We start from the raw sequence: 27,847 nt of genomic DNA on the forward strand, positions 1-27,847 counted from the left end.
TTCACCATAGTCAACTCCTTTAACATAAGTTTAAATTACACCATTGACGTGACAATCTAATATACAACTAAATTAACAAACTAGCTTGAGTTGGAGATTATAAATCATCCAAGATGAAAAAAGAAAAAAAAAATCTTACAATATAGCCACAGGAAAAAGAACCCAAGACAGCAATGAACGCCGAGAGAAGCAACGTAGGAGTGATGGACGGCGACGACGTGTCCCTTGCAGCAGCTGGACATGGCTTCCCTCGATCAATTTCATCTAGTGTCTGCTGGTGATTGTTGTTAAGGAGTTGGACTCTTAATTAGTTCTTCCTTCATTGTTGACACTTTTGCCTTAGTTTTTTTTTTTCCTCAAACTGTAGGATATTAAATGAAAGCTAATTGAAAGGACGTGGGGTGAGAACGTGATTTGTTTAGAAAGACTTTAAATAATCAATCGTGTTTAATTAAGATAATATTTAATGGGTTTACAAATTCTAATTCTTTAGACCAAGTATAAACAAGGATCGGAGTTAATAAACTACTTTATCTTATAAAACTCCTTCCATGATTCCATCATTGCCAAACATTACTTGTTGAAGCATGAATTTCTTCAAGTGTTCTTCCTTTTGTCTCTGGGACCAATTTCGCCACGAAAACTATTGTAAATGCACTGATACCCGCCATTATGAAAAAAGTTCCTGGAATCGAAATGCAGTTGATTCATTTGTGTCAAAATAAAAATATTCATTCGAAAGCTAAAACACGAAAAGTAAGCAGAATTAAAAGCAGCTTTACCTGAAGAACTCCATTCCATAAGAAAGTTAAAAGTGTAAGAAACAATCCATCCTGCTAAACATAATACTACGGAACAAATACTTCCTGCTAATCCTTTTATGTTTAACGGGTATATCTGAAAGAACAAAGTTAATTAATCCATTAATCTTTCAGCTAATCATTAAGACGAATTGCACGCATTATTATACTGAAGTGAGCATACCTCTGAGAGTATAACAGAAGCGGCACCACCCATGCCTACTGGATATGAAGCAATATAAAACTGCACTCAAAGAACATATATGATTAAAGCTTATATAATAAAGTAATGTAAAGAATTTGAATTGTGTATTATTTTAGGTGTTGAATTGTTGCAATTCAAATAATTAAACAGGTTGTTATGTTATTATATAAGTTATAATGTACTCGTATGTATAATAGTTTAGTCTAAATTCAAAGCTTTGGGGATGAATGAAGTACCAATAGGCCAGTAAGAGCCATGTATGAACTGCAGCCATCCAGCAAGCGATGCTCCTGATTAAACAACATCACTTTATCATTTTTGTAAAGCAAAACGACAAACCCCTACGAAAAATGTGGTTATAAGAATAAAATAACGAAATCAAACCACCAAACCTGAAATACAAATGAAAGGCCTGCTAGAAAGCAACCTAAGCAGAGCCCAGGAACCGAAATCTGCAACATATTTCATGATCAAAGTTTACGATTCTATATAACATGATCAACATATATATATTATCACAACCAAACTTTATTTGTTCATTGTACTAACCATTAGAAGGGGGCGCCTTCCATATTTATCCATCAAAAGTACACCTAAACCCACACTTGGAAGCTGCAAACCAGAAGTTATAAAAAAATATATTCAAAAACTGTGAGTAACGAATGAAATTCATTAGGGAGATCGGATTCATTCTCAACTCTATATACAATTTAGAAGTAAAAGGCTTGCTTTGATCGTTAATGTGGGTAAAAGGCTTCAAGTACCTGAATTAAGGCTAGTGCTATGGTTCCCACTGTTGCTGAAAAACCTGTGCAGTATTTAAAGAGCCATCATCAGATTCAGATATATTTGTCTGAGACATAGAAGATTTAGCTCGTTCATACAGACATGGTGTCATATAAAAGCTAATAGCTGACCAGCTGATTTGAATATAGAACTGGCATAGAATAAGATTCCATTCAGACCAACAAGGCATTGAAGTGCTGCAAGGCCAATTCCGACCTGCATCACTTCCACATCATCCAAAATCAGCTTATGACTGCTTTTTTTTGCAACTCAGCATAATATATTCGAAGTATCATCTAGGTCCGTTATTATTAGACAAATATACAATTACTTCTTAAAGATGTCTAGAAAAAGTGTTACATTTTCACTTGCAATAATGAATTATGATTCGATTTTCTAGAATGTCGTTATCTAAATAGTTAAATTGATTGCTGCTATGGAGTGAATAGAGAGTACACAAATAGGTAAATTGAAATATAGTGCCATATCTTGGCACAATGTAACAACATTTGGACTCGGGAAATACAAGAAACTAGGATTAGCTGTTAAAAATTTTATTTCAAGCTTACCGTGAGTGTGTAAGCATATTTCTTCTGAAAAAGTTGTAGGAATCTAACTTTTTCCACTTGATGAAGGGCTTCAATACTCTCCTTCACACCAAATCAAAAATAGCATTACATTAGATTTCATACACTAAGTTTTTCTTTTCCGAGGGATGTCAATCATTGAACTATAGAATGCAGGGGATTGCACTTTACCCTTAAGTCAGCTGCTTCGTTCACAACAGAACCTCCTCTAAGTTGCTGTAAGGCTGTTTCAAATGCATTGGTTTTACTCTTCATCAACTGCAAAGCAAATACTAACTCTGTCATTTGAGAACTGATTAATTACTAGCAAGAACTTGGTTTGTAAATGCATTACCAGCCACCTAGGAGATTCTGGAATGAAGAATAGACCAACTATCTGTACAAGACTCGAAGTAGTTCCTGAAACATTGGTAATACGGCATCAGAGAACTTCTGAAGACTCCAAGAACTGAAATGAGATACATCAACAAACACTGCATCAATTACCAATGAGAGCTAAAGTACGCCAAGTGGTGACTAGTCCAATGAGAAAAACTGATGATGATCCAACTGCTGTCATTAACTAAATCAGGATAATAAGAGAAGGTTAAAAAATCCAAGCAGAAGTAAACAAGAATTGTACTGATTTTTATTAGAGTATAGCTCAGTTACCGCATGGAGGCTAACAAACCCTCCTCGAAGATTTTTTGGTGCAAATTCAGCTATATATACCGGAACCTGAGACAGGCAACAGAGTTTTAGGCCATATGTTATTAAGTTCATAAGTTGATGCTCAAAGTTAAGATGAAAAGCAGGATTATGTGCTTACAACATAGTTTCCAATTATCATTGAAAAACCCAGCAGCCAACGACCCAAGTCGAGCAACCAAGCTCTCTTTGATCAGAATCAAACAATCAAACTAATTACAACTTAATCAGAAATTTGATGTAGATCATAGTGAAAGAGGAAATGCCAAATGGAAGAACCTGGCCTGTTGCTATAGATAACCATCCGAAGATATAAATTAAGACAGTTAGTCTTAGGGCCTGCCTCATAGAATGCAAAAAAAAAAAAAAAAAAAAAAAAAAAAAAAAAGAAAAAAAAAAAGTGGAAGTTAGAAACAGGATTAATTTTAATCTAAAGTTGATATCAACCATACAAAATTTAAGACTAATACGATTTAACTTACATGTTTTCGACCTAAATAGTCTGCTAACCTACCACATACTATAGCACCAAATATTCCTCCAAAACTAAGCATTGATCCAAAGAGTGAATACTGCACAAAAACTTTTAGTATATTGTTACAGAAAACAGAAATGTTGTAGCAGAATAGTGTACGTTGTTGAAGTCAATAATGATCAACTGGGTAATTAAGGCCCCGTTTGGTTTGATGTAAAACATTTAAGTGAAAAATTAGTTTTCATGGAAAACATATTTTCAAGGAAAACCACAACTGTAAATTAGTTTTCCTCTGTTTGGTTGCATATAAGAAAAGTTCAAGAAAAATAAAAAATAGGAATGTGAGGATGGATTGAATGAGAAGGAAATAAAAAAGGAGGTAAGGAGGAAAATAGGGTTTTTCCCCCTTGTTTTGTAAAGAAAAATGTTTTGCATCGTTAAAGATGTAATTTTTCACCACTGGGAAAATTGTTTTCCAACATTTTACATCAAACCAAATGGTGCCTAGAGGACGAAGAAGTGCATACATCTGCTGTTGAAAGGTCAAGTTCTTTCATGATTTGAGCTTGCGTTGGTGATGAATATCCCACCTGCATTATGCTATAAGGTCAAGTTTCTTCATGATGTAATTTAGCTTAATATTTTTCTACTTTAAGCTTTTTATGTGGCAGTCAGTGGCGAATCTAGGATTTTCGAACTTGAGTCACCATCAATATTGATCACTTGTTTCAATCTAAAAATTATATAAAAAATTTATATTTCACCAAAATGATTTCAATCCAAAAATAGGACATAAAAATACATACTATAAAACTATTACATTAAACTAACTTTATGATTTTTTACTTAGAAACAAGAATTAATTAAAAAAAAGTGAGATTACTTAAGAGACCGTTATTAAATATAACAGGTCTCTTTAATGAAATATGAAAGAAAAAAGAGACCTGTTAACTAGATAACAGGTCTCTAATGACATGGTGGCAAAGCAGAAACAAAGAGACCATCTATCTGATATTTTTTAATAGGCGGTCTCTTTGATATTTAAAAAAAATGACAATGATCATCTCAAATAGAAGCAACAAAGAGACCGCCTATCTATAATAGGCGATCTCTTAGTTTTTTTTTATTTTTTGAGTCACACTCCCTGTGCACCTTAATAGATCCGCCCCTAGTGGCAGTGTGCCACCCTAAAGGTTGTATTCTTTGAGAGCCTATTATGTACACCCGGGGTCATTTGCTCCTAAACTACTCCTATCAAGCCTTGATTGGTAACAAGTTGTTAGTTGCTACTCCTCTGTCTTTTTTTGTTCTAGTGGTTTTGAATGTACATGTTTACCAATAATAATCAATACACATGTTAGATTATTATTATTATCTCTAATTATATATGAATATTATTAAAAAAAAATCTTGTAACATTTGTTGAGACAAATTAAACAAGACGCTACTAAAAAATTATAAACAATAGTAACAAAAGAAATCAAAGGGAGTGCTACTAAAAAAAAAAAAAAAAAAAAAAAAAAAAAAAAATTCAAAGGGAGTAGTTGTTATCTACTTGATTGTAATAATAGTTGGTTTGACTAGCTATTCGTATTAATCATTTAAATAAAAATGATTGGTGATTAGGGGATTTTTATCCACCAATCACCGTCTGACAAGTGGACCAACCAGGTTCCGCCACGGGTCCTTCACGAAGGCCAATAGGAGCCCGCCACGTGTCAATCACAGATACGTCCTCTACGGACCAATCAAAGCACGCCACGTGTCCACCCATGCCAAATGGGAAAACCGGCCATCAAGGCCCAATCCAGTCTAGAGGCCCGATCAGCCCTAGGTTTACCTTAAACCTAGAGAGTGGCACGCTTCTCAAGGCTATAAATACTTAATTAATCCTCATTAGTTAGGCAATCGAAAAATCAAGAAATCAAGCAGAGAAGAACAGAAATATTACGGAACACCAACAACCGGCTAATCTCGCTAACGACGCAGATTACCAACATTAAGCACTCTCACCTAGAGAGATCTTAGTACTTTAATTTCCGTATTAATAACTCCTTAATCAGGTACTAACTTGACCGTTGGAGGCGGAGCTCTCAGGAGTCTCCGTTATTTTGCAGGTACAGGCGTCCGGTTCCAGTCTCGGAATTGTAACTCTCCCGCAGGACATCAGAAAACCCCGAAACATTTGGCGCCGTCTGTGGGGAGAGTACTTCAGAGATGGCATCCAAGTCTGTATCGACTCCTGAAGAGAGGCGTCCCCTAGACGATCCTCAAGTTCAGTCGGACCATGATACCGAAAGTGAATTTGAAGTTGAAACTCATACAGCTCCAGACGGGACCCTAAGGGTCCGACGTACCCGTCATACCGAAAGGAGGGAACGGGAGCATCTTCAAACAGGAAGCGAGCCAGCAGGCGCACCGCCTGCTCGGCAACAGCCGACTGATGGGTCTGCTCCCATCACAAGGAACGAACTCATGACCTTCATGAGGGACTTCAAGGGAGAGATTCAAGAGTTGATCAACAAAAAACCGCCTGCTTCAGTCAAAGAGCAGTCGGCCAAGAAACCTTCCACTTCACTGAAGAGGAAGCCAGTTCAAGGGCGAGAGGCGACTCCTCATCCTAAATCCAAGAAGCGGGAGCCACCTGCTCTTGATTTCACAAAACTCCGTTATCCTACGGGAAATAGGAAACCGGTTCGTCATATTCAGGCGGACGGGTCAAAGAAAACGTTCACAGATGCTCGGCTCCTGCTAGAGCAGAAGAAGAGTGACCGATTATCAGAGTCGGCTTCTACTTCAAATTTTCAAGACAGTTTGCGAAATGCCTCGATGAGGCATACTCAGTCGTACCATGAGAGTCAGTCAGGCGGCACCTCCCGTCAGTCCGGCTTTCATAGTGCCCAGGCGGTACCAAACTTACCATTTGTGCCGCAACAACAGTATTTTATGCAGCCACCTCCATTTGGTGGACCTGCAGCAAAAAACGTCCAACCTATGGACTGGCAGCTACGGCTGCTTAGACTTGGTGAACAGCCGTCGGCCTTCTCCAAGGAAATTACTGAAGCCGCTCAGCCGGCCAAAGTAAAAAATGTTCTAGTAGGCGCCTATGACGGCACTACTAACCCAGAAGACCATCTGATGGCATTCACCAACCTGATGTACCTTCAAGGGTTGGATGATCCCACTTGGTGCAAGTGTTTCCCAGCGACTCTCAAGGGAATTGCACAGCAATGGTTCGGCAACCTGCCGACTGGTTGTGTAAACAGCTTCAGGACGCTTGCTTACTTATTTGCCTCCAACTTCGCTATGAACATCCCTGCGAAGAAAACGACCCTTGATTTGGGAACAATTCAGCAGGGCGAGAAGGAGGGGCTTCGTTCTTACATCAGGCGGTTCAACCTGATGAGAATACAGATTCAAGGGTTACCGGATGAGGTAGCTTATACTGACTTTTTTAGAGGTCTCAAAGACGGGTCTACCTTCAAATTTGATTTAGTTCGAAAAAGGGTGGCGACTCTTCAAGAGGCCTTGATTGAAGCAGAAGCCTATATACAGGCGACTGATCTGTGTACGATAAAACAGTCGGACGGGAAAAAGTTCGACAAAAGAGAGGGACGACAGAAACAGTCGTCCAACAAAGATGAGAAAAGAAAAGAGGTCTGGGCGGCTGATTCCTCTAAACAGCCGGCCCAGAAAAAGAAAAAAGAATTCAAACCATACTCCCCAAAGTATGTGTTTAACAAGGATAACCAGTTTATCCTAAAAGAAATAAAGGGACGGTTCTCAATTGAGAAGCCGCTCCCCATGAAGGGTTCTGCAAACAACCGGAACCAAGATAAAATTTGTGCTTATCATGATGACGTTGGTCATCACACCAATGACTGCATCAGTCTCATGCGGTACCTAGACCGCTTGGCTGAGCAAGGTGATCTTGACACTTATGTCAAGAAATCTACGGGGAACACTTCCTCAAAAAAGCAGTCGGCCAAAAAGAATCAACAGGCCGACAGTTCTGATACAGATGATGCAGTCGTCTACACCATTGCAGGCGGCTTCTCAGGAGGCGGCCCCACTATTAGGGGCAACAAAGATAATATAAGGCGGTTAGATGTAAATTCCGTTCACCAAGAACGGCCGTCCAAATATATATTTCCTGAGATTGTCATCACTGAAGAGGATCTAGGAGGGGTAAGGGGGCCGCATGACGACCCTCTCGTTATTGAATGTAAAGTGGCCAACCAGAGAGTTGGCCGAATCCTCATAGATACCGGGAGCTCCTCAGATCTCATCAGCAGCAAATGTCTGTCAAAACTGAAATATCAGACGGACTGCATACATCCGGCCTCCCACCCTTTAATAGGGTTTGGAGGAGGAGTCGTCCACCCACTGGGACGAGTAGATTTACCCATTCGCCTGGGCGAAAAAGGGGAAGGACGACACATGGTAGTCCGGTTCCTAGTAGTAGAGGAACTCTCGGCCTACAACATGATTCTGGGTCGACCAACCCTGAATAATTCCAAGGCTGTTATAATCCCGTCTCTTATGCTGCTTAAGTTTGAAAGGGATAATGGAACAGTCGGCTCCCTAAGGGGAGATCAGAGGATGGCCCGAGAGTGCTATCTCTCGGATGTCAAGCCCACTGTTGTGGCCACTGGGTCAAGTGGAGAAAAAACAGACCTTGACAATGTCAAGGAGAGTGCGCCTGTTCAAGAAGCAGGCGGCAAAAAGAGAAAGGCGTCCCAGACAGAGTCCGCGAAAAAAGCGAGAAAATAGCAATCATTGGCAGAGGAGCGGCCGGATGAGCTCCGCCCTCAGCCGACTGGTGAGCATGCGGACCTGATATTAGACGACTCACGTCCTGACCGAACAGTCAAAGTTGGGACGACTGCTCTGAGAAACCTTGGTGACGACTTTCACAACCTGTTGAAAGAATACAAGGACATCTTTGCATTTGAAGTCCATGAAATGCCAGGCATTAGTCCTGATCTGGCGGTACATAAACTCGCTGTGGATCCGAAAAAGAAGCCGGTACGGCAAAAGAAGCGGAACCATGGCGAAGAAAGAAGTCAGGCGGCAGCCGCCGAAGTTAAAAAATTACTTGATGCAGGGTTCATTCGGCAATGTTACTTCCCAGACTGGGTTGCAAATGTGGTGCTTGTTAAAAAGCCGAATGGCACCTGGCGAATGTGTGTAGACTACACAGACTTAAACAAGGCGTGCCCCAAAGACAGTTACCCTCTGCCTAAAATTGATAACCTGGTCGACTCAACAGCCGGCCATGCCTTGATGAGTTTTATGGACGCCTATTCTGGTTTCCATCAAATTCCTTTATGGAAGAAAGATCAGGAGAAGACGGCCTTCGTCACTGATCAGGGATTATACTATTACACGGTCATGCCGTTTGGTCTTAAGAATGCCCCGGCTACCTTCCAACGAATGATAAACACAGTGTTCTTTGATCAGATTGGGAGAAACGTCGAGGCATATATTGATGATATGATTGTCAAGACTAAACGTCAGAAAGATCATCTGGCGGACCTCCGAGAAACTTTCGCCACACTCAGGCGGCACCATGTCATGCTCAATCCCAAGAAATGTGTATTTGGAGTTGAGTCTGGGAAATTTCTCGGATTCCTTATCAATCAGAGAGGAATAGAGGCGAACCCTGAGAAGGTACAGGCGGTCATTGACATGCAGTCGCCTCGTACCGTCCGAGAGGTTCAGAAGTTAACAGGTTGTCTGGCGGCCTTGGGGAGATTCCTAAGCCGATCAGGCGACAAATGCCTATACTTTTTCCAGGCAATTAAGAAAAAGGCAAGGTTCGAATGGGGGCCGGATGCTGAGGCCGCCTTCCAGAAATTAAAGGTTCACTTGCATTCCTTGCCGAGGCTGGTCAGCCCTTTGCCCAAAGAAGATCTCTACATGTACTTGGCCGTCTCTGATCATGCGTTAAGCGCTGTGCTCCTTGCTGAAAGGGACGGCTGTCAGCTCCCGGTCTACTTTGTCAGTCACGTACTGAAAAATGCCGAGTTGAGGTATCCCCTAGTGGAGAAATTTGGTCTTGCACACTTCATGGCTGTTAAAAAATTGAAGCCCTACTTTTTGGCACATGCAGTCGTCGTGTATACCGACCAACCAATCAAGCGGCCCCTTACCATCATGGAGTCGTCAGGACGAATGATCAAATGGGCCATAGAAATACAGAGCCTCGAAGTTACTTTCGAGCCTAGAAAAGCAGTGAAGGGGCAAGCCTTTGCTGACTTTATTGTAGAGATGACTCGTCCTCCTGACTCTCAAGTTCCAGACCAAGTCTGGAAGGTATATGTGGACGGAAGCTCTACTTCAAATGGTTGTGGAGCAGGCGTCGTATGTCAATCTCCAGAGGGCGACAGGTTCGAGTATGCTCTACGCTTCAGTTTTCAGGCTTCAAACAATGAGGCAGAATATGAAGCTTTACTAGCCGGGATCCGCATGTGCAAGGCGGCAGGGGCAAGAAAAATAGACGCCTGTTCTGATTCACAATTGATAGTGAGTCAGTACAATGGCGAATACGAAGCAACCCATCCGGCCATGATCAAGTATTTACAGGCGGTCCGACAAGCAGTCGGCTCCCTGGAGGATTTCCATCTGATCCAAGTGCCGAGATCAGAAAACAACCAGGCAGATGCACTGTCAAAATTAGCATCATCCGCCTCCTCCGATACTCCTCGAACTGTTTTTTGGGAAGTAATGGAGAAGAGAAGCATCGAGGAAAACCCTATTGGAATCCTAGACAGAAGCTCAACCTGGATGGATTCAATCAGGGCATATCTGACAAACGGTAAACTGCCGGATGATCCTCAACAAGCGGCAACACTGAAAAAACGAGCCTCTTGTTTTGAGATGATACAGGGAGAACTTCACAAGAGGGGGTACCTTCAACCCTTCTTAAAGTGTGTTACTCCTGAAAAGGGACGAGAGATACTAGATGATCTTCACTCTGGTTTCTGTGCTTCCCATATAGGTGGTAGGATGCTTGCTCAAAGGGCAAGGCGGCAGGGCTACTTTTGGCCTACTTTGGAAGCAGATGCAATGGAGATGGTGAAAAAATGTGACAAGTGCCAAAGGTTTGGCAAATTAATTCACCGTCCGGCTACTGACCTCACTACCATTCACAGCCCACTACCGTTTGCTAAGTGGGGCATGGACATTCTGGGTCCATATACGCCTGCTACAGGCGGCAGAAGGTATATACTTGTTGCCGTTGACTACTTCACTAAATGGGTAGAGGCGGAGGCTGTAAAGGGAATCAAGACGAAAGATGTAATTTCATTCATTTGGAAAAACGTCATCACTCGGTTCGGGGTTCCCATGTCTATGGTTTTTGATAATGGTCCCCAATTTGAGACGCCTGTTCTCAAAAGCTGGTTGGGAGACCAAGGAATTGCACATTACTTTGCATCTGTCGGTCGTCCACAAGCAAACGGCCAGGTAGAAGCCTTCAATAAAATCATCTCAGACGGTCTCAAGAAAAAGATTGAACGAGCAGGCGGCCTATGGGCGGATGAATTACCACATGTTCTCTGGGCCATTAGGACGACTGAAAAAGGGGCGACTGGAGAAACTCCATTCCTCCTAACTTATGGTGCAGAAGCTGTTCTTCCAATAGAACACTACGAGCCGACTCTTCGAGTAATGCTGTATAACGAAGAGGCAAACTGGGAAGCCATGCGCCTGGCATTAGACTCACTTCCTGAAAAGAGGGGCAATGCTGTTTTGCGCCATGAGATCTATCGCCTGAGAATGACTAGATCATACAACAAAAAAGTACACAGGCGTCCACTCAAAGTAGGGGACTTTGTACTTAGAAAAATGGAAGCAGTAGGTAGGGCTAATGAGTCTGGCAAACTAACTCCCAACTGGGAAGGACCCTACCGAATCTATGAGGAAGTCAGGGACGGTACCTACCGTCTGGAAACACCAGACGGAAAACCGTTGCCTCGAACTTGGAATGTAGATAACCTTAAAAAATATTTCTTCTAAGAGATGTAAAGTAAAGAGCTACTTAATAAAGTTTGCACTTACTATTTAATTTTGTATTACGAGGGGCATGCCGTCTGTACCTTTACAGTCGGCTACTCTCCATTGAGTTTTTCACTCTATCTTCTGAGGGGCATGCCGTCTGTTCCTTTACAGTCGGCTACTCTCCATTGAGTATTTTACTCACAATACTTAGCTAAAAAGATTAGGGCCTGGCCGACCCTGTGTCTAACAGGCGGCTACCCTTCTTTTACTTAGCACCTACGTTCACCAAGAACTTACCAAGGCCACCGGCCGAATGATCAGACCAGGCGCCAAGCCACCTGATCAAATCTACAGAACTAATACGACCTGTCCCAACATCATAGCAGGCGTCCGACGGCATCCCTCCGGATGAAATTCGTCGCAGAGAGCAGCTCCCTTTTGGGTGGAACATTGTTCTATAAACTAATTACACGACACCTATACGACTATCCCCAAGGGCAACCACGTAGCCGTTTTTGAGACAAGGATAACTCTATCACTAACCAAACCAGTGGTAGCAGTTGACATCTGAGTCAGATGACCGCCTGTATTACTTGGGATAAATGCAGGGGGTACCTATTGAGTTAATAGCCAACAAACATTGGCGAATCAAGGGGTCTAGCCGGCCTCCGCCGCCTGGTACCTCTACTATTCAATCTAGAGTGTGACGAAGACTAAGTAACTCCTATGTTAACTTAATAGTCACTCAAACTTAGTATGGAGCCTAAAAGGTATGAGTCGTCCGCCTGTTTTTAACAAACAGGGACTCTCAACCACTACTCTTGCTAGGTTAAACAAATTACGAGTTAAAAGCCAACATTGGCAATAAAGGGAAACAACCGGTACCCGCCGCTTGTTATCCTACTTAATTCCTTGACGACTAGGTAATACTATTTACTTGGTCAGACCGATTGAATAAATAGTTCGAATACCGATTGAATAAATGGCCGACTGATCGTCTATCCTGGAAACATTCAACCAGTCGTCCAGGGGCATAGGCGGCGTACTTACTATTTGTACCTGTCTGCAACGTTCGGCCATACACAACAGTCGGTCTAGTGAACAAAGGGATATTAGATATGGAATACTTAGACAAATTTGAACCAAAACAAAAATTTGATTAAAAATAAGCCGGTCATTAAAGACCAGCAGAATATTCAAAACCCCGGCCCCCTGGCCGGGTAATTACAAAGCAAACGGCACGCAGGCCGTGGAAAAAATACTTAAAGCTTAAGAAGGGGGCAGTTCAGAATCAGCAGCTGCCGCCTGGTCAGCACTCTTCTTGCTGGACTCGGCTTTAGCTGCACCCTCTTTTGATGCCTTACCCCCAAGTGGCACAAGCGCCACAACCGGCTCTTCCTCCTCCAACGCACCTTCCAACGCCTCTTCTTCAGCAGCCGCCAGGATCTGTTGATTATATGTTTCCGAACACTGGCGGTACGTTCTTTCCCATGAGGCAAAGTCGGCACTAGTCGTTCCCAGGTCATGCGCTGGATTTGAGCGGAGTCTTCCACCATCTCCCGGACGAGCTCTTTCTTCTCTTGCTCGGCCTTTTCCGAGAGCTCTTGGGTAAGACTCTTCTCTTGGCTCACCAGGCGTTCTTTTACGTTGGCCAAAGATTTCTCCATGGCTTCGTAAGAGTGCATTTTTTGGCGAAGAGGTTTCAGCTCGGCCTTAAGGTTTGTGACGGTCGCCTCCAGCTCGTCAACCTTCTTTTGGGCCGCCTCTAACTGAGCCCGAACAGCGGCGGTAGCCTGCGCCTGATAATAAAGAAGATCAATGGTCAGTACTTCATTTTGGGCAATTTGAAACATTGCCTTATCACAGCTGGAGGCGGCCATAGCTTTTGCGGCCTTTACCTCTTTGTTTTTCCGATCAATCGGCTTGCGAAGGCTGTTGACTCGGAGCAGGGCCTAAGTACAAAGAAAAACAGGCGTCAGTTTCCAAACAAAAAAGATAACAGGCGTCCTGGAACTCAAAAGCTCAAAAATATGCTAAGTATACCTCAGCAAGGACCCCTGAAATCCCATCAAGGTCAAGGGTGCCGGCACCCCTGACCGCCTCCCTGTCAGATGGAGGAACTACTTTAACCATGGACTTGGCTACCTCAACCAAGTCAAGCCCCTGAGGGCCGGCTGCATTAAGCGAAAGGAAAAAACAAGTTAGACCTAGTCAAGAAGGAAGCAAGTGTGAGTTTTTACAAGTGATTGTCCATACTTCTAGGCGGCCCCGCCGGGGTTTTAGAAGAAGTGGCCGGCTGCTTCTCAGCCGCCACTGTTTTCCTGGAAGACCCAGGAGAGCTTGCAACAGTCGTCCTCCGGGCCTTGGGGTCCGGCTGTTGCGAGGAAGAAGCCCTTGGAGTGCCAGACTGAAAACAAAAAGAGTTAGTATATGCATAAGACAACTCCTAAAAGAGGGAGTTTTCGAAGCTTACCAAGGGTGCCCCCTTGTTGGGGGAGTCGGCATAAGACTGTTGCATGAGCGAGGCCCGCAACATGGCCGCCGCAGTCTTGGATGCTGTTATTTTACTCATGGCGTCAGCTGCAAGAAATAAACAGCAAAGTTAGTAAAAATCCTAAGTAAACAAGGCGTGAAAAAACAGAGTATTTGTCAGGCCGGCTACCTCTAGAGCACCGACTGCTGAGGCCACAGGCGGCCAAAAAGTACTCGTCATAGAGCCACTTGAAGCTCGGGACGCAGTTTAGGGGTACTTGCTCTCGTACCCCTGACGTAGGGTTCACCCTAGTCTCTACTTTGAAGAGTCCTTTGTCTAGGATCTCTCTTTTAGCCTTTGGGGGAACAGGCGGCATGCTTCGGCCGCCTGCAAGAAGAGGCGGATCCCTATTCCACTTGTTAAAACGTTGGTTCAGCTCCGTGTCTGAACCCTCAATGATAAGGAAGGTGTTCCGCCAATCCTTCCATTTGTTCGCCTTACCTCTCGTCATGAGGTAACCCCTATGGCTTGTTAATTGGTACCAGCCGGTACCTCCCGACTTAGGGGTCCGGCTGAGATAGTTCATGTGGGCGAAAGCCTCAAAGCTTGGCTCCACCCCGTACATTTCGCACCCGGCCACATAGCCGAGTACGTTTACCCAAGAGTTGGGGGCTAACTGCCATAACCCCAGATCATACCCATCTAAAATCCGCTGAACAGCCGGATGTAATGGGAAGCGCAGTCCAGCTTTGATGGCCGCCACATAGCAGCCAAAGCAGCCGTCACCATAGCTGGTACCAGCCGGCCAGACGACAGTGTCTTCTGGATCCGGCACGAACAGTAAAAATTCCGGGCCCATTCTGTGGTTGGCAATAAAGCTCGCCACGTTGTCTTGCATGGTTGCGATCCGGCCCCGGGGTACCATGCAGTAGTAGGGGGCGTTTTCCTCTCTGTAAGAGGCGGACGGCTCCGCCCAATTGTCCCCCTTCTCAACTGCATGAGAAAGTCTCGCCTCTTGTAGGCGGCTATGTCTTTCTTCTGAGCCTGGAGAACTGTGGCCAGAAGAGCTGGACTCGGACTCGTCCTCTGACGAGTCCGAAGAGGACGACTCCTCCCCTCTCCCAGAGGGGCCCGCCTCCTCTCCCTTAGAAGGAGCAGGAGGAAAATTAGACATGTCAACGGTAAGATGGGAAGGGACCACCTTGGCCCCTCTCTCAGAACTGTCGGCTTGGCAGTCGCCTCGTTTCAATTCTACATCTGGCGCCTGGTCAGATGTTTCACTAAGGAGCACCCTTTGGGAGGAGCCGTCTGAGTTTGATATCATAGCAGTCTGTTTCGTTCTGGCCATCACGTTCTGCATAGACACAGATACAGTCGGACTTTGTATAAAGGGAAAAGATGGGTCCAGAAAAGGGCAGGCGGCACTCCTAGTCCTAGATTCAGCCGTCCCCGGTGACCGGCTGATCACTAACTTAGGTCGTGTCGTGTGCTTCCGTGGTGCCATTTCAAAAAATAAAAAGAAAATTAAGAGTAAGAGAACTGAGTTACCTGAACGAGTGACGGTTGATGAAGTCCTGGAAGTCCGGTGCAGTCGGCTTGTCAGAACAGGCGGTAGGCAGAAAAGGTCTGAAATGTCAGAGCAAGTTCAGGGGTCCGAATGTTCTCGCAAAGTTCTCAAATGTGAAAATGACCGAAGTCAGCACTTCCTTTTATAGGCAAAGTGAGAAGGCGAAAGGTCGCTTCCAAATTCAAAATTTGGGCGGGAAAATCTCTCGGCCGTTTGCAAGGTGACACCTGTAGCAGGCCGTCGCCTGTCACCGTGCGACACCTGTCACAGGCGACACGTGACCAGTCACGTGCCACCTGTGAGGGGCAAATGATTAGGGGATTTTTATCCACCAATCACCGTCTGACAAGTGGACCAACCAGGTTCCGCCACGGGTCCTTCACGAAGGCCAATAGGAGCCCGCCACGTGTCAATCACAGATACGTCCTCTACGGACCAATCAAAGCACGCCACGTGTCCACCCATGCCAAATGGGAAAACCGGCCATCAAGGCCCAATCCAGTCTAGAGGCCCGATCAGCCCTAGGTTTACCTTAAACCTAGAGAGTGGCACGCTTCTCAAGGCTATAAATACTTAATTAATCCTCATTAGTTAGGCAATCGAAAAATCAAGAAATCAAGCAGAGAAGAACAGAAATATTACGGAACACCAACAACCGGCTAATCTCGCTAACGACGCAGATTACCAACATTAAGCACTCTCACCTAGAGAGATCTTAGTACTTTAATTTCCGTATTAATAACTCCTTAATCAGGTACTAACTTGACCGTTGGAGGCGGAGCTCTCAGGAGTCTCCGTTATTTTGCAGGTACAGGCGTCCGGTTCCAGTCTCGGAATTGTAACTCTCCCGCAGGACATCAGAAAACCCCGAAACAATTGGTAAATAACTTGTAGTTTTTAAAATGTAATAAAATGATCAATAATCACAATCTAATATATATCCTATCTTTAATATATATATAAAGTCGGTCTCGCAGCCAGGCCACGATGTGACACTTGACATTACAATTATTCGCCACGTGTCACGCCACGTAGGCAAAAACTAGGTTTTATTGTGACACATATGATAAAAAAGTAGCGAATTTTGGATAGAATTTTTCAAGAATAAAATTGCTAGATAAAGTTTTATTGCTGATATATTTCTAATATTTCATATATACAAAATTAATTATACTGTAGTTGTTAATAAATGTCCTATAACTAGATTCTATTTCCATCATAAAATTCGTTTAAAAAAATTCTTTGAAATAAGATCCATTTATAATATATATTAATTTATTTTAATGAATTATAGTGAATATTGGTTAAAAAAAAAACTTTCAATAATTTCAAGTTAATTATATCATAGATATATTTAATTTATTAAAAAAATAGAGTATATGTAAAAAAATAAGTTCTAATCAGTAAAAATAATTTTACTTTGCTTAAAATACTTTCATTTTAGTAAAAATAGTTTAAGTTCAATAAAAATATTTTCAAGTCAATATTAATACATAATTCTATTTACAAACAAAATTACAAAAAATACACTACTAAGAGTATATAAATTATGAAAAGGAATTATATGAATGTATTAAAAATTCAAGCCAAAAATTTCATGATAAACTTTACAATCCGGATCGCCCGGACACAAAACTATTGTATATATATAAAGGGGAATTTTTTCCCGAGTTTTTAGATCGCCACCTAGGATTTTATTTTTTACAAAATTATTAGAGCGTCACTTAAGATTAATATTTTTAAAACGCTACAATCGGATTATTAATCCATGTAAGATTAGTTTTTTTTAAAAAAAAAAAAGTGCTACGTAAGATAATAATAAATAAATAAATAATAATTTTGAAACGCTACAATAAGATTATGCCACGTAAGATTAATCTTAGAGCGTCCAATAGTTATATTTTAGCCAATGAAAAAAAAAAATTGCAATTTATTTTAGATTTACAATTTCATACAGAGTACTAATTATAAAATAAAACTAGCATATCGCATGGCAAAGACAAACCCAAACACCGACCGAGTAACCCCTGAGTGTCCGAGTAACCCTTGTTGATTGAGTACAGTAACCCAGATTAATCAAGTAACTCCTGACGAAGTAACCCCAACCACACGGTGTGACCAGTCACATATGAAACTTTGTAAAGTAAAATATTATCTTTTTATATTACGAATTTAATCTAAAGAAATAAAGTTAATAATTCATTTTATAATTAAAAAGTCAAGTAGTAAGCAAGAGAATATCACAAAGTTTATCTGTTATATATATATATAGGAATTTTTATTTGAAAAAATACAAACAAACGTGCATCACACGAGATTCATTTAGTAACACAATATTATATTGTAGTGTGTTTTTTTATAGATAGATAAAAATGTACAGTGTGTGTATCGTTGAAATTAGTTACATAATTAATGAATGAAAAATTCTAATAGTGACATTGAGATGATTAGCTCAAACCATTTAAAAATTTGATTAACAAGAATTCTATAAGAAAACCTAATCGTTGTTAAAATATACTTGAAGTTGTTTAACAATATACTTTAAAAAAAAAAAATTAAAAAACCTTTAAAAAATTCAAAAATGTTGAATGATCTATGTACCCACTATGAGCCTTTACCATTTCCTATAGCATAAAGTGTCTAAAAAATATAAATTAAAAGCAAAAAGTAAAAGAATTGTGCACTTTCTACTCGACTACCCACACGGCCACACCACACCATCCTGGACTCATTAACAAAAAAAAAAAAAACAATATTAATACTCATATCTAATGCTCCTACAGTCCTTCCAACTATGAAAATGTCTCATCGAACAAAGCTTTTTTTTCAGAAAAAAAAAAATAATAAAAAAATAATGTGCACATGGCTTGCAAGTGGGGTTGGACAGTAGTTGATGAGAAAAGAAATAAGTCAAAGAACTAGTGAAGTTGTGGCAAAATTTCTTAAGTACGAGTAGAGTAATAGTTAATAGTTAGGGCCACTTAAATAGTTAGGGTCAGTTCTCATTGATTGAATTGTACTGAACTTATTTGAGCTTAATTGAACTGAACTTATTTGAGCTTAATTGAACTGAACTTATTTGAGCTTAATTGAATTGAATTGAATTAAATATTTTATAAGAGAAGGAAATTAGAAAATGAACCGAACTGAAAGAACTGAATTGAGTTGAGCTTAAATGAAAATAATCGTATGAGAACAAATCCTTAATTTGTTACATGACTAACTCAACCAAAAGTTTAAGGTAATGATTTTTGGTTGAAGGACTTGAAGCTTATAATTTGTAATGCTTTAAATTGTTAGTGTTTTATTAATTCTAATGTATAATTAGTTTGTGTTAGGGAAGTCATAAAAGCAGTGAGTTTAGTAGATTAATGGTTAGGGATTATATTCCTTACTTCTAGCTTAATAATTTCAATGGATTTAGAGATGAGGGACAAACTTGTAGTTAATTTATTAGTTTAGTACGTTTATTAATGAAATTGAATACAAGTTTTTAATATTATTTCCCCGGTCTCCCTATCTTATAGTTTCAACAAAATCGGTTTATCTACTCTATTAGTAACTTGGAACGAAATATTTTAAAGAGGAATATGAGACAAACAAAAAAGAGAACTTAGAGACAAAGGGAGTATTCAACTATGAATTTCACAAATATGCAGCTAGTATTATACCTCTCAAATCAAGACATACACACACATACATACAAACATGTTCATGATGTACAATTATTCTCTAATTAAAATCTGATAAATAAATAAAAGTTGGGATTAAAAAGCTTACAGTATAGCCGCAGGAAAACGAACCCAAGACAGTAACGAACACTGAGAGAAGCAGCGTAGGAGTGATAGACGACGACGACGACAATGGTTTTCCATCAACTTCATTTAGTCTATGCTGATGATTAGTGTTGGTGTTAGCATTTAGGAGGAGTTGGACACTTACTTCTTCCTTCATTGTTTGTTGATACTTTTGCTTTTGCTTTTCCTCCAACTGAATAAACTAAAGTTAAAGAGACGTGGGTTGTGTTAGAGCACAAACTTTTATATGTGTGACTGTGTGAGTGCGTGACCAACTGTTATGGGGTTACCTTGTTAGTGTTATTATAGCACAGTTTTAATAAAAAAAATAAAAAGTTTTGATTGTAAGGGTCTGTTCATATTTATTTAATTTCAGTTCAGTTCAGCTCCAATCAGTTAAGTTCAGTTCAGCTCCTAATTTCCCTCTCTCATAAAATATTCAGTTCAGTTCAGTTCAGTTCAGTTCAGTTCAGCTCCAATTAGTTCAGTTCAGTTCACTTCAGCTCAGTTCAGCAAATGTGAACAGGTAAGTGTGTAATATGAATTTTTTTTTCTTTTGATTACGTAGTATGAATATTTTAAGTAAAACATAATAATCGTGATCCCTCTTGTTAGATTAATTGAGCTAAAATAAAGAACATGATGTTAAATACTAGTACTCTAATTAATAACGACATAGCTATAGTAAATTTTTTTAAATATTAGCATTCATTTTTTATTCATTATAGAAAATTTGAAGAATAAATAAAGAATGGAAATTTCAAACTCGACAATCACTAATAAAATCTACGTAGGAGATTTTTTTTTTTCCATTTTTATATTTATTTATATTTATTTATTTTATTTAAATCTATGAAGAGGAAAAAATAAATATGAAAGAGACCAACCTTCAATTACTTTTACTTCGATCATAGAAATAGAAATTGTGTATTTAGTAGGGGTGAGCATGGGACGGGTACCCGTACCATTAGTACTAACGGTTCGGGTACCCGATAACCAATATCACTATCCATAACCCGAACCGATAAGTTCGGGTACCCGGACTTCGGGTACCCGAATTTTCGGAACGGTTATCGGATACCCTATAAAGTATCCAATAGTGATAATTAAACTTAAAAAATTAGTTATTATGATATTTTTTAACACTAATTAACAACAATACCACATGATCTTGACCAAATTATTAATAACATTACTAATTATTGATATTTATAGTGATTATGAAGTAACGTAAGATTTTAAATATTGAAAAGATAGATTTAAGTAGGAAAAAAAACAAAATAATTGCTTATCGGAACGGAACGGGTACCCGTTAATTTTAAAATGATACCCAAAAACCATACCCGATAACAAATTATCGGAACGGGTTCCCAAACCGTTATGATTATCGGATCGGGTACCCTAATTTTTGGAACGGTAACGGAACGGGTTTTCGGTTTTTCGGGTAGTTTTGCTCAGCCCTAGTATTTAGTCAATTTAGTCATAAAAGCTTTTAATAAAAGGAAAATTATATACATAACCCTATAAGAAGCTAAAAAGGGAAATATTAAAGATAAATTAAAATTTATTACACCGATTTGGGCGTGATTTTGTCACGAATTCCCTACTTAATTTCATTTTAGGAAGTATATTTATTGCTTATATATACACTTGAGGGCTACATATATCATTACCCTTAAAAAGAATGTATAATTAATCAATCATTTCCAATCATTAACATTACCTTGAAAAAGAAAAAAAAATAATAACATCAATAATACTTTTGGAGGAAAATTTTTTTATCAGAAACTGTCACTAGGTCAAAGATTACTAAGTTAATTAGGGGTTACTCGGTTGGTCAAGAGTTACTAAGTCGGTCATGACTACTCGATCAGAGGTTACTAAGTAGGTCAGGGGTTACTTGGTCGGTTAGGGGTTACTTGGTCATCGATCAGGTTTTAATCGATCAGAAGTTACTCGTCGATCAAGGATTACTTGTTGTGTCAGCTATTAGTCGCACAAAAGTTGTTGGGTTTAGAGTGGTTTGCTAAGCTAAGAGCATCTCTAATGCCAATAATAGTTTCACAAATTTTTATATGTGGCTGATCACACCGTGTGGTCGGGGTTACTGTTAGGAATATAGGAAAATATATTATTGTGATATATTTTCCAAATAGATCTTATGATATTATATTTAGGATAATAATATATCTTAGTGGTATTCTAAGATAGATTTATGGAAGTTTATATGATAGACTTTATATTGTGTAGGTTATCTTTTATAGGCTATAAATATTAGCCAAGATCATCAATACAATATAAACTCTATCATATAAACTTAGTGGCTTTCTCCTGCATGAAGAAAATCCACAATATATTGTGTAGGTTATCTTTTATAGGCTATAAATATTAGCTAAGATCATCAATACAATTCAAGTTATTCTCTCATAAATAATTTGTCAGTTACTTATTCAGAGGTTATTCGGTAAAGGGTTTCTTATTCAAGGATGACTTATCCAGGGGTTACACGGTCAGTCAAGGGTTACTCTCACGCAAAAATAAAACACGCTACCCGATTGATCTGAGTCCCAGAATAAGTAATTCTTGACCGACTGAGTAACCCCTAAATAAGTATGGACGATTATACCCTGAATAAGTTGGTAAACAGGGTCAACATTTTTGAAAAAAATATACAAGTATGTAAACAAAAAATATAGGTAAATAAATATTTTTAGGTTGGTCTTATACTTTTATGTCACAACTTTAGTTGTTGATAGTACTAATGAAAAAAAAAATGTAAATAAAGGTTTTTAGGAGCATAATGTTTGCATACAATAACAGTTCAAAAAAAGATATATTTAACAGAGTGATTTCCCAAAACAATGTAATAATATAAACTAATTCCTTATATACATTGGTTTAAAAACTATTTCCCACAATACTATGCACGTATGCTCGATTTCAAGGTTCGGTATTTGCTAGTATAAAAGGTTTTAACTAATATAGAACCTCTAATGGTATTAGAGGATTTATGCATAGAGCCTCTATTGGTATTTGCGGTTCTATTTAATTTGGATTATCCTTAGAATCGCTAATGATATTAGAGGTCCTATGCATAAAACCTCTTATGGTATTAGCGGTTTTATACTGCCAAATTTCAAACCTAGGGACCAATCTTACTTGGACCGTATTGTGGGGTATAGTTTTTAAACTGACTTATATAGAAATTAATTTGTATTTTAGCATTATTAAGAGAAATCACTCGATTTAACAATAATGAAGCAGATTAATAAATATTTTAGAGAGTATAATTATATATGTAATCGATACATTTTTCTTAACAATCTTGGAATATAAAAATTGAGTCTTAAAACACTCATGGAATCCAATATTGTATTTAAAATGTGTCCAAAATAAATCTAATTACATCTCTAGATTCTCTACCCTATTTAGTTAATCTAAGGGGCCGTTTGGTTCGCACGGGGTAATCGAAATGGAATGAACAAAGGGAAAGAGAAGGAATGGATTGAAAATACCTAAAATTTGGGGTGTTGTTTGTTTTAAAAACAAAGGGAATGAAACCCACTAGTCCCACCACCACACCACCACCACACAACCACCAGTAATATTCATTCTCCAACGTTCCCACCACCGAACCACCACCAAACCAGTCGTCGCACCTCCCTAACCCTTCGCCTCCCTTCTCCGGCCATCCCCGCCCCTTGCAAAACCTTCCACAACCCCGAAAAAACCCTAATAAAAAAAACCCTAGATCGACGAGGGGTTTAGGAAGTGGCGGAGGAATGCTTTTGCGGGGAAGGGGACAGGCGGCGAGGATCGGGGAAGGGTCGGCGAGGGTGGTGGGAGGGTTGGGCGGCGATTTTACGGGGATAGGGAGGGGTTTTGCGGGGGCTGTGGGATGTTTTGCGGGGGAGGGGAGGGGAGGGCGGCGAGGGGAGGGGGAGGGGGAGGGGGAGGGACAGCGGTGGTCGGGGGAGGGGCGGTGGTGGTCAGGGTAGTGTCGGCGGTGGTAAGGTGGGCGTTTCCGGTGGTGTTGGTAGGTGTGAAGGTGGGTAGGGAATGGGAATGGAAATACTTAGGGGGGTGGGGAATGAAGTTAGAGGGATTTGGGGGATGAAGGGGGTAAAGGGAATGAAAGAAAGTGCTTAACAAACAACAACAAAGGAAATCGGGGTGATTGATTCCTATTCCCTTTCTTGAATACCCCCCAACCAAACGACCCCTAAGATTTTAAGATGTTGGTAATTGGCTCAATAGATAACAGATGTCGGGATGATGAGTTTTTTTCCTTCATAACAAACTTAAAACGAACATAGGTAGAGCATAATTCATCATCAATCTTTCTAAGTTCAATTCTTTTCTTTTCTTTCTTTTTTTACAAATAAATTTGAACTATACTTGGTGATGAAAGTAATTGAACTTTAGCTTAATAAAAGTACATGTTACATCATTGCCAAACATCACTCATTGACATATGAACTTCTTCAAGAGTCCTTCCCTTTGTCTCTGGCACCAGCTTCGCCACAAATATCAGTGTAAACACACAAACACCCGCTAACACGAAAAATGTCCCTAAGACAATGCAGATGATTTTATTAAGTGAACATTGTAAGGTAAAAAATGATTTGTGAGTAAAAATGAAAAGAAGATGGAACATTTTACCTGATGAACTCCATTCCATAGAAAAGTTAAAAGCATATGAAACGATCCATGATGATAGGTTTGTTACTACAGCAGCAATACTGCCTGCTGACCATTTTATGTTCAGGGGAAATATCTGAAAGTAGCATTTACTTAACATACTAGCCCATAAATCCAAACATTTAACTTTACCAGTACTGTTGATTCAAATTTGGAAATAATCATACCTCGGAAATAATTATAGCAGATCCTCCACCTATACCTATTGGATATAAAGCAACATAGATCTGCAGAAGTTAGTTTTTCATCAGAGTTTATCAACTACGCGCTCTTAATCAGTAAAGACAGTTCATTAGTCCATGATTCATCTTAGATATAAGTTTAAGATCATACGCCTATATGGTAGTGGTAATCATATTAGTGAGTCATTTTATGAGTAATGACCATAAGATGCGCCTGATTTATTGATTAGAAACACATAACAGCAGGAACAACAATAACAAAACAAAATCAGTGCTTTGAGTTACCAGTATGCCAATAAGCGCAATGTAAGGACTGAAATCACTCAGAAAGTGACGGTCCTGAGAATTGTAAGCAATAAGAAAAAGAGTAAATCATCATAATGGTAAGAAAAAAAATTGAGAAATGCTGGCAACGAAAGCAAGTAGTGATAGCAAACCTCAAACAGAAATGCGAGCCCTGTCAGTGAACAGCCTAAGCAAAGACCGGCTGCTGAAACCTGCAAGTCATGAGCACACGATCTTAATGATCAAGCAATACAATTTGATATATAGTTCACTATACTAACCATAATAAGAGGCCGCCTCCCACATTTATCCATCAAAATTATACCGAAAGCCACACTTGGGAGCTGCAAACAGAAGATTATTTGTTACTTTCGAACTTACATCAGTAATACTTTGATTAGTAGCTAAAATCTATCAAAGTTGAAGAACCTGGAATAAGGCCAGTGCCAATGTTCCCAGTTTTACTGAAAATCCTGCTCAAAACCAACAGAATAAACCTTCAATGCTTAAACTATTGGCTGAATTGAGAGAGAAAAAAGCAGTAACATAAATTTTTTTCTTGGTGCATTCTTAAGTGTTGTTGGGAAGTCAAAATGGGTTAGTGGATATAAGATGGAGATTTAGTTTTTAGATTATTATGAAGCTTTTAGTGGCTAGCTAACCAGCTGAATCGAAGATAGAACTGGCATAGAATATGATCCCGTTTAAACCAACAAGGGCAGGAAGTGCTGAAAGACCGATTCCCACCTAAAATCCAAGCATATTGTCACACAAACAGCCAATAGCTTAGTAGTGCACAATACTGAAAAAATAGAAAACTTCATGGTTTAATTTTTTGAAGCTTACTGTGAGTGCATAAGCATATTTCCTTTGAAATAGTTGTGTGATGCCAACTTTTTTCATTTGATGAAGGGCTCTAGCAGATTTCTTCACAAAAATCAACCGACATTTCATCATGTTATGTCATACAACATATATTTTCATGTGAACATTTGGACTATAGATTGTGATTAAAATCTTCTACCCTTATATCAGCTGCTTCCTGAGAGATATCGACAGAATCTCCCCTAAGACACTGTAAGCATGCTTCGAACTCCTTGTTTTTGCTCATCATCATCTGTCTTGAAACATATCTTAGATCATCATTTTAGAAAAGGTTATGGTTACTGACAAAGGAAATAAATGAACATGCATTACCAGCCATCTAGGAGATTCTGGAATGAAGAATAAACCAACTATCTGTACAAAACCCGGGATAATACCTGGAACATTAAATTTAAACTGTCAGAAAAATTTCGGGTCTGAAAGATCTGAGCTGATATACATCAAGTTTCATTGAAAATACCAAACAAAGATAAGGTACGCCAAGAGGTGACTTGTCCTATGAGAAATGCTGTTGATACTCCGACTGTTATCATTAACTGAAACAGGATATTCAAAAGGCAAGGTTATAAAATCGAAAAGGTATAAAAATTACAATAGTAAATGAAGACAAGAGCTTGTTATTTCAGTATCGATCATTTACCACATGGAGAATCACAAACCCTCCTCGAAGTTCTGTGGGAGTAAATTCTGCTATATACACCGGAATCTGAGACAACATTATGATGCATATATTGCAAAATCACAATAATCAGAATTAAATGAAGTGCAGAATTTTCTACTTACAGCATATCCTGAAATGCCTGAAGTAACACCCAACATCAATCTACCCAAGTCGAGCAGCCTTGCACCCTTGCATCAGGAAAATGGATTTCATAATAACATCAATCAGACATTTTATTCAACTGAACTTTTGAAATTAAACCAAAGAAATGAGATAACGAAAAAAACCTGGCTTACTGATATGGCAGACCAGCCAAAGATGTAAACTACAGAAGTTAGTTGCAGTACCTGCCTTGCCAAAAGCAAAGTTTATTAAGAAATCAGAATCAATCCGGAGTTGTAACATCGTTACATCAGAACATAATAGGATACAACTTACATGTTTACGACCTAGATAATCCGTTAACTTGCCACATACTACAGAACCTAATGCCCCTCCTATAGGAACCATTGATCCAAAGAGAGAATACTGGACAAACACATGTACACACACTTATAAAGAAGCAGAATATTTGAAGACTAAATGAATTGGGAGTATATTACATGAATTTTCTAAGACTCTAATATATAAGCCATACATTAATGTATACCTGGGCAGTTGAAAGATCAAGTTTCATCATGATCTCAGCTTGCACCGGTGATGTATATCCCACCTGTTAGCCACTACTCCGATGAAAGATTGTACATTTCACCAGAAATGATATTTCAGTCGTCCCAAAATAATAGGCCACTTTCTAAATTCCATCAATAAATTTTTAACATTCATATAGTTTCAATATCAACACCACTTGATTAAGAATTCCAATTAGAGACTACATGACTACATCGATAACATTTAGGGACATATCAAGCATATGATAAACAAAAAAGGAATTTATATCTCTATTTTATAAAACAAAATTCGTACCAGACCAATTGCATCAATTGATCTAATAAAATCTGTTAGACTTATATATTTACTCATCCTCATTCTTACATGTGTGATAATCAAAAATCCCAACTCACACGTAGGCTATTTTCATAGCACACAACCAAGTTCATAGGTCGTGTAGTGTCATGTCATGCCCTGCCCCCAGACAAGGGGACATGTAACAACACGACTGCTGGCACGGTGATCCATTGCCACGCAGAGGAAGCGAATGAAAATGAAACCAGAATTGAAAAGATAACAAAACTTACAATAAAACCACATGAAAATGAACCCAAAACTGCAATGAAAGCGGAGAGAAGCAGCATTGGAGTGATCAACGACAACAACGAATCCATTGCTGCTTCTACTGGCTCCGCATCATCAGCTTCATCATCTATCTTATTATCATGCTGTAAGAGCTGTTTACTTATTTCTTCCTTCATTTTTTTTTCCAGAGTCTGAAACTGATGTTCTGTTAAAAATTTTATTTTCTTTTTTTTATTTTGTAATTTTAATTATTAATTGTTTGTTACTAAATTTGGGGTATGAAATACGGAGTAATAAATTATTGATAGATGCTACTCATCTGTTATAATTGTCTGGTGGACCACTTCAATACTGGATCTTTCTAACAAGTTAGTTGTTTGTGGCTATTCCCATTTGTTCACAATTATATCTGTTATAACTGTAACGCATTATTCGTATTTGTTCACAATTATATCTTGTCCTCACATTTATGATACAAATTCTTAAATGGACCTGCTCCGCTCTAATTTATTGTGG

The 27,847-nt window shown here is 39.5% G+C and overlaps 2 protein-coding genes across 3 annotated transcripts; both read right to left on the reverse strand.

The window, feature by feature from the left end:
• LOC110708598 (sugar transporter ERD6-like 5) lies at positions 1-19,761 on the reverse strand. The gene is made up of 18 exons (XM_021886770.1): positions 19,365-19,761; positions 4,068-4,130; positions 3,548-3,637; positions 3,345-3,404; positions 3,187-3,252; positions 3,030-3,095; positions 2,865-2,940; positions 2,713-2,777; positions 2,550-2,636; positions 2,361-2,441; positions 1,923-2,007; positions 1,770-1,813; positions 1,555-1,617; positions 1,398-1,457; positions 1,242-1,295; positions 985-1,044; positions 783-897; positions 1-685 (listed from the first exon to the last, which is right to left on the reverse strand). The coding sequence occupies exons 1-18, from the start codon at positions 19,536-19,538 to the stop codon at positions 561-563; spliced, it is 1,434 nt and encodes a 477-aa protein (XP_021742462.1). The 5' UTR covers positions 19,539-19,761; the 3' UTR covers positions 1-560.
• A 3,711-nt stretch (positions 19,762-23,472) lies between these two features.
• Positions 23,473-27,773, reverse strand: LOC110708594 (sugar transporter ERD6-like 5). Of its 2 annotated transcripts, XM_021886768.1 has the most exons (18): positions 27,334-27,770; positions 26,745-26,807; positions 26,534-26,623; positions 26,383-26,442; positions 26,218-26,283; positions 26,075-26,140; positions 25,895-25,970; positions 25,747-25,811; positions 25,574-25,666; positions 25,396-25,476; positions 25,212-25,296; positions 24,979-25,022; positions 24,831-24,893; positions 24,702-24,761; positions 24,550-24,603; positions 24,250-24,309; positions 24,044-24,158; positions 23,473-23,953 (listed from the first exon to the last, which is right to left on the reverse strand). In XM_021886768.1, exons 1-18 carry the CDS (start codon positions 27,505-27,507, stop codon positions 23,829-23,831), a joined length of 1,440 nt encoding a protein of 479 aa, XP_021742460.1. In that variant the 5' UTR covers positions 27,508-27,770; the 3' UTR covers positions 23,473-23,828. The 2 variants fall into 2 exon arrangements, with proteins under 2 accessions (XP_021742460.1, XP_021742459.1); XM_021886767.1 differs by having other exon boundaries at positions 23,473-24,158; positions 27,334-27,773.
• Between the last annotated feature and the right edge of the window lie 74 nt (positions 27,774-27,847).

The sequence above is a fragment of the Chenopodium quinoa genome, unplaced genomic scaffold (genome assembly GCF_001683475.1).
Source record: "Chenopodium quinoa cultivar QQ74 unplaced genomic scaffold, ASM168347v1, whole genome shotgun sequence".
NCBI lineage: Eukaryota > Viridiplantae > Streptophyta > Magnoliopsida > Caryophyllales > Amaranthaceae > Chenopodium > Chenopodium quinoa.

Coding starts and splice junctions, on each gene's coding strand:
- LOC110708598 (XM_021886770.1), bottom strand. CDS start 19,538: ATGAAGGAAGAAGTAAGTGTCCAACTCCTCCTAAATGCTAACACCAAC. Junction 2,442..2,549: donor ACGAAGCAGCTGACTTAAGG/GTAAAGTGCAAT, acceptor TTTGGTGTGAAG/GAGAGTATTGAAGCCCTTCA. Junction 2,008..2,360: donor AATATGCTTACACACTCACG/GTAAGCTTGAAA, acceptor GAAGTGATGCAG/GTCGGAATTGGCCTTGCAGC.
- LOC110708594 (XM_021886767.1), bottom strand. CDS start 27,507: ATGAAGGAAGAAATAAGTAAACAGCTCTTACAGCATGATAATAAGATA. Junction 24,604..24,701: donor GGCTCGCATTTCTGTTTGAG/GTTTGCTATCAC, acceptor TACAATTCTCAG/GACCGTCACTTTCTGAGTGA. Junction 24,310..24,549: donor TTGCGCTTATTGGCATACTG/GTAACTCAAAGC, acceptor TAACTTCTGCAG/ATCTATGTTGCTTTATATCC.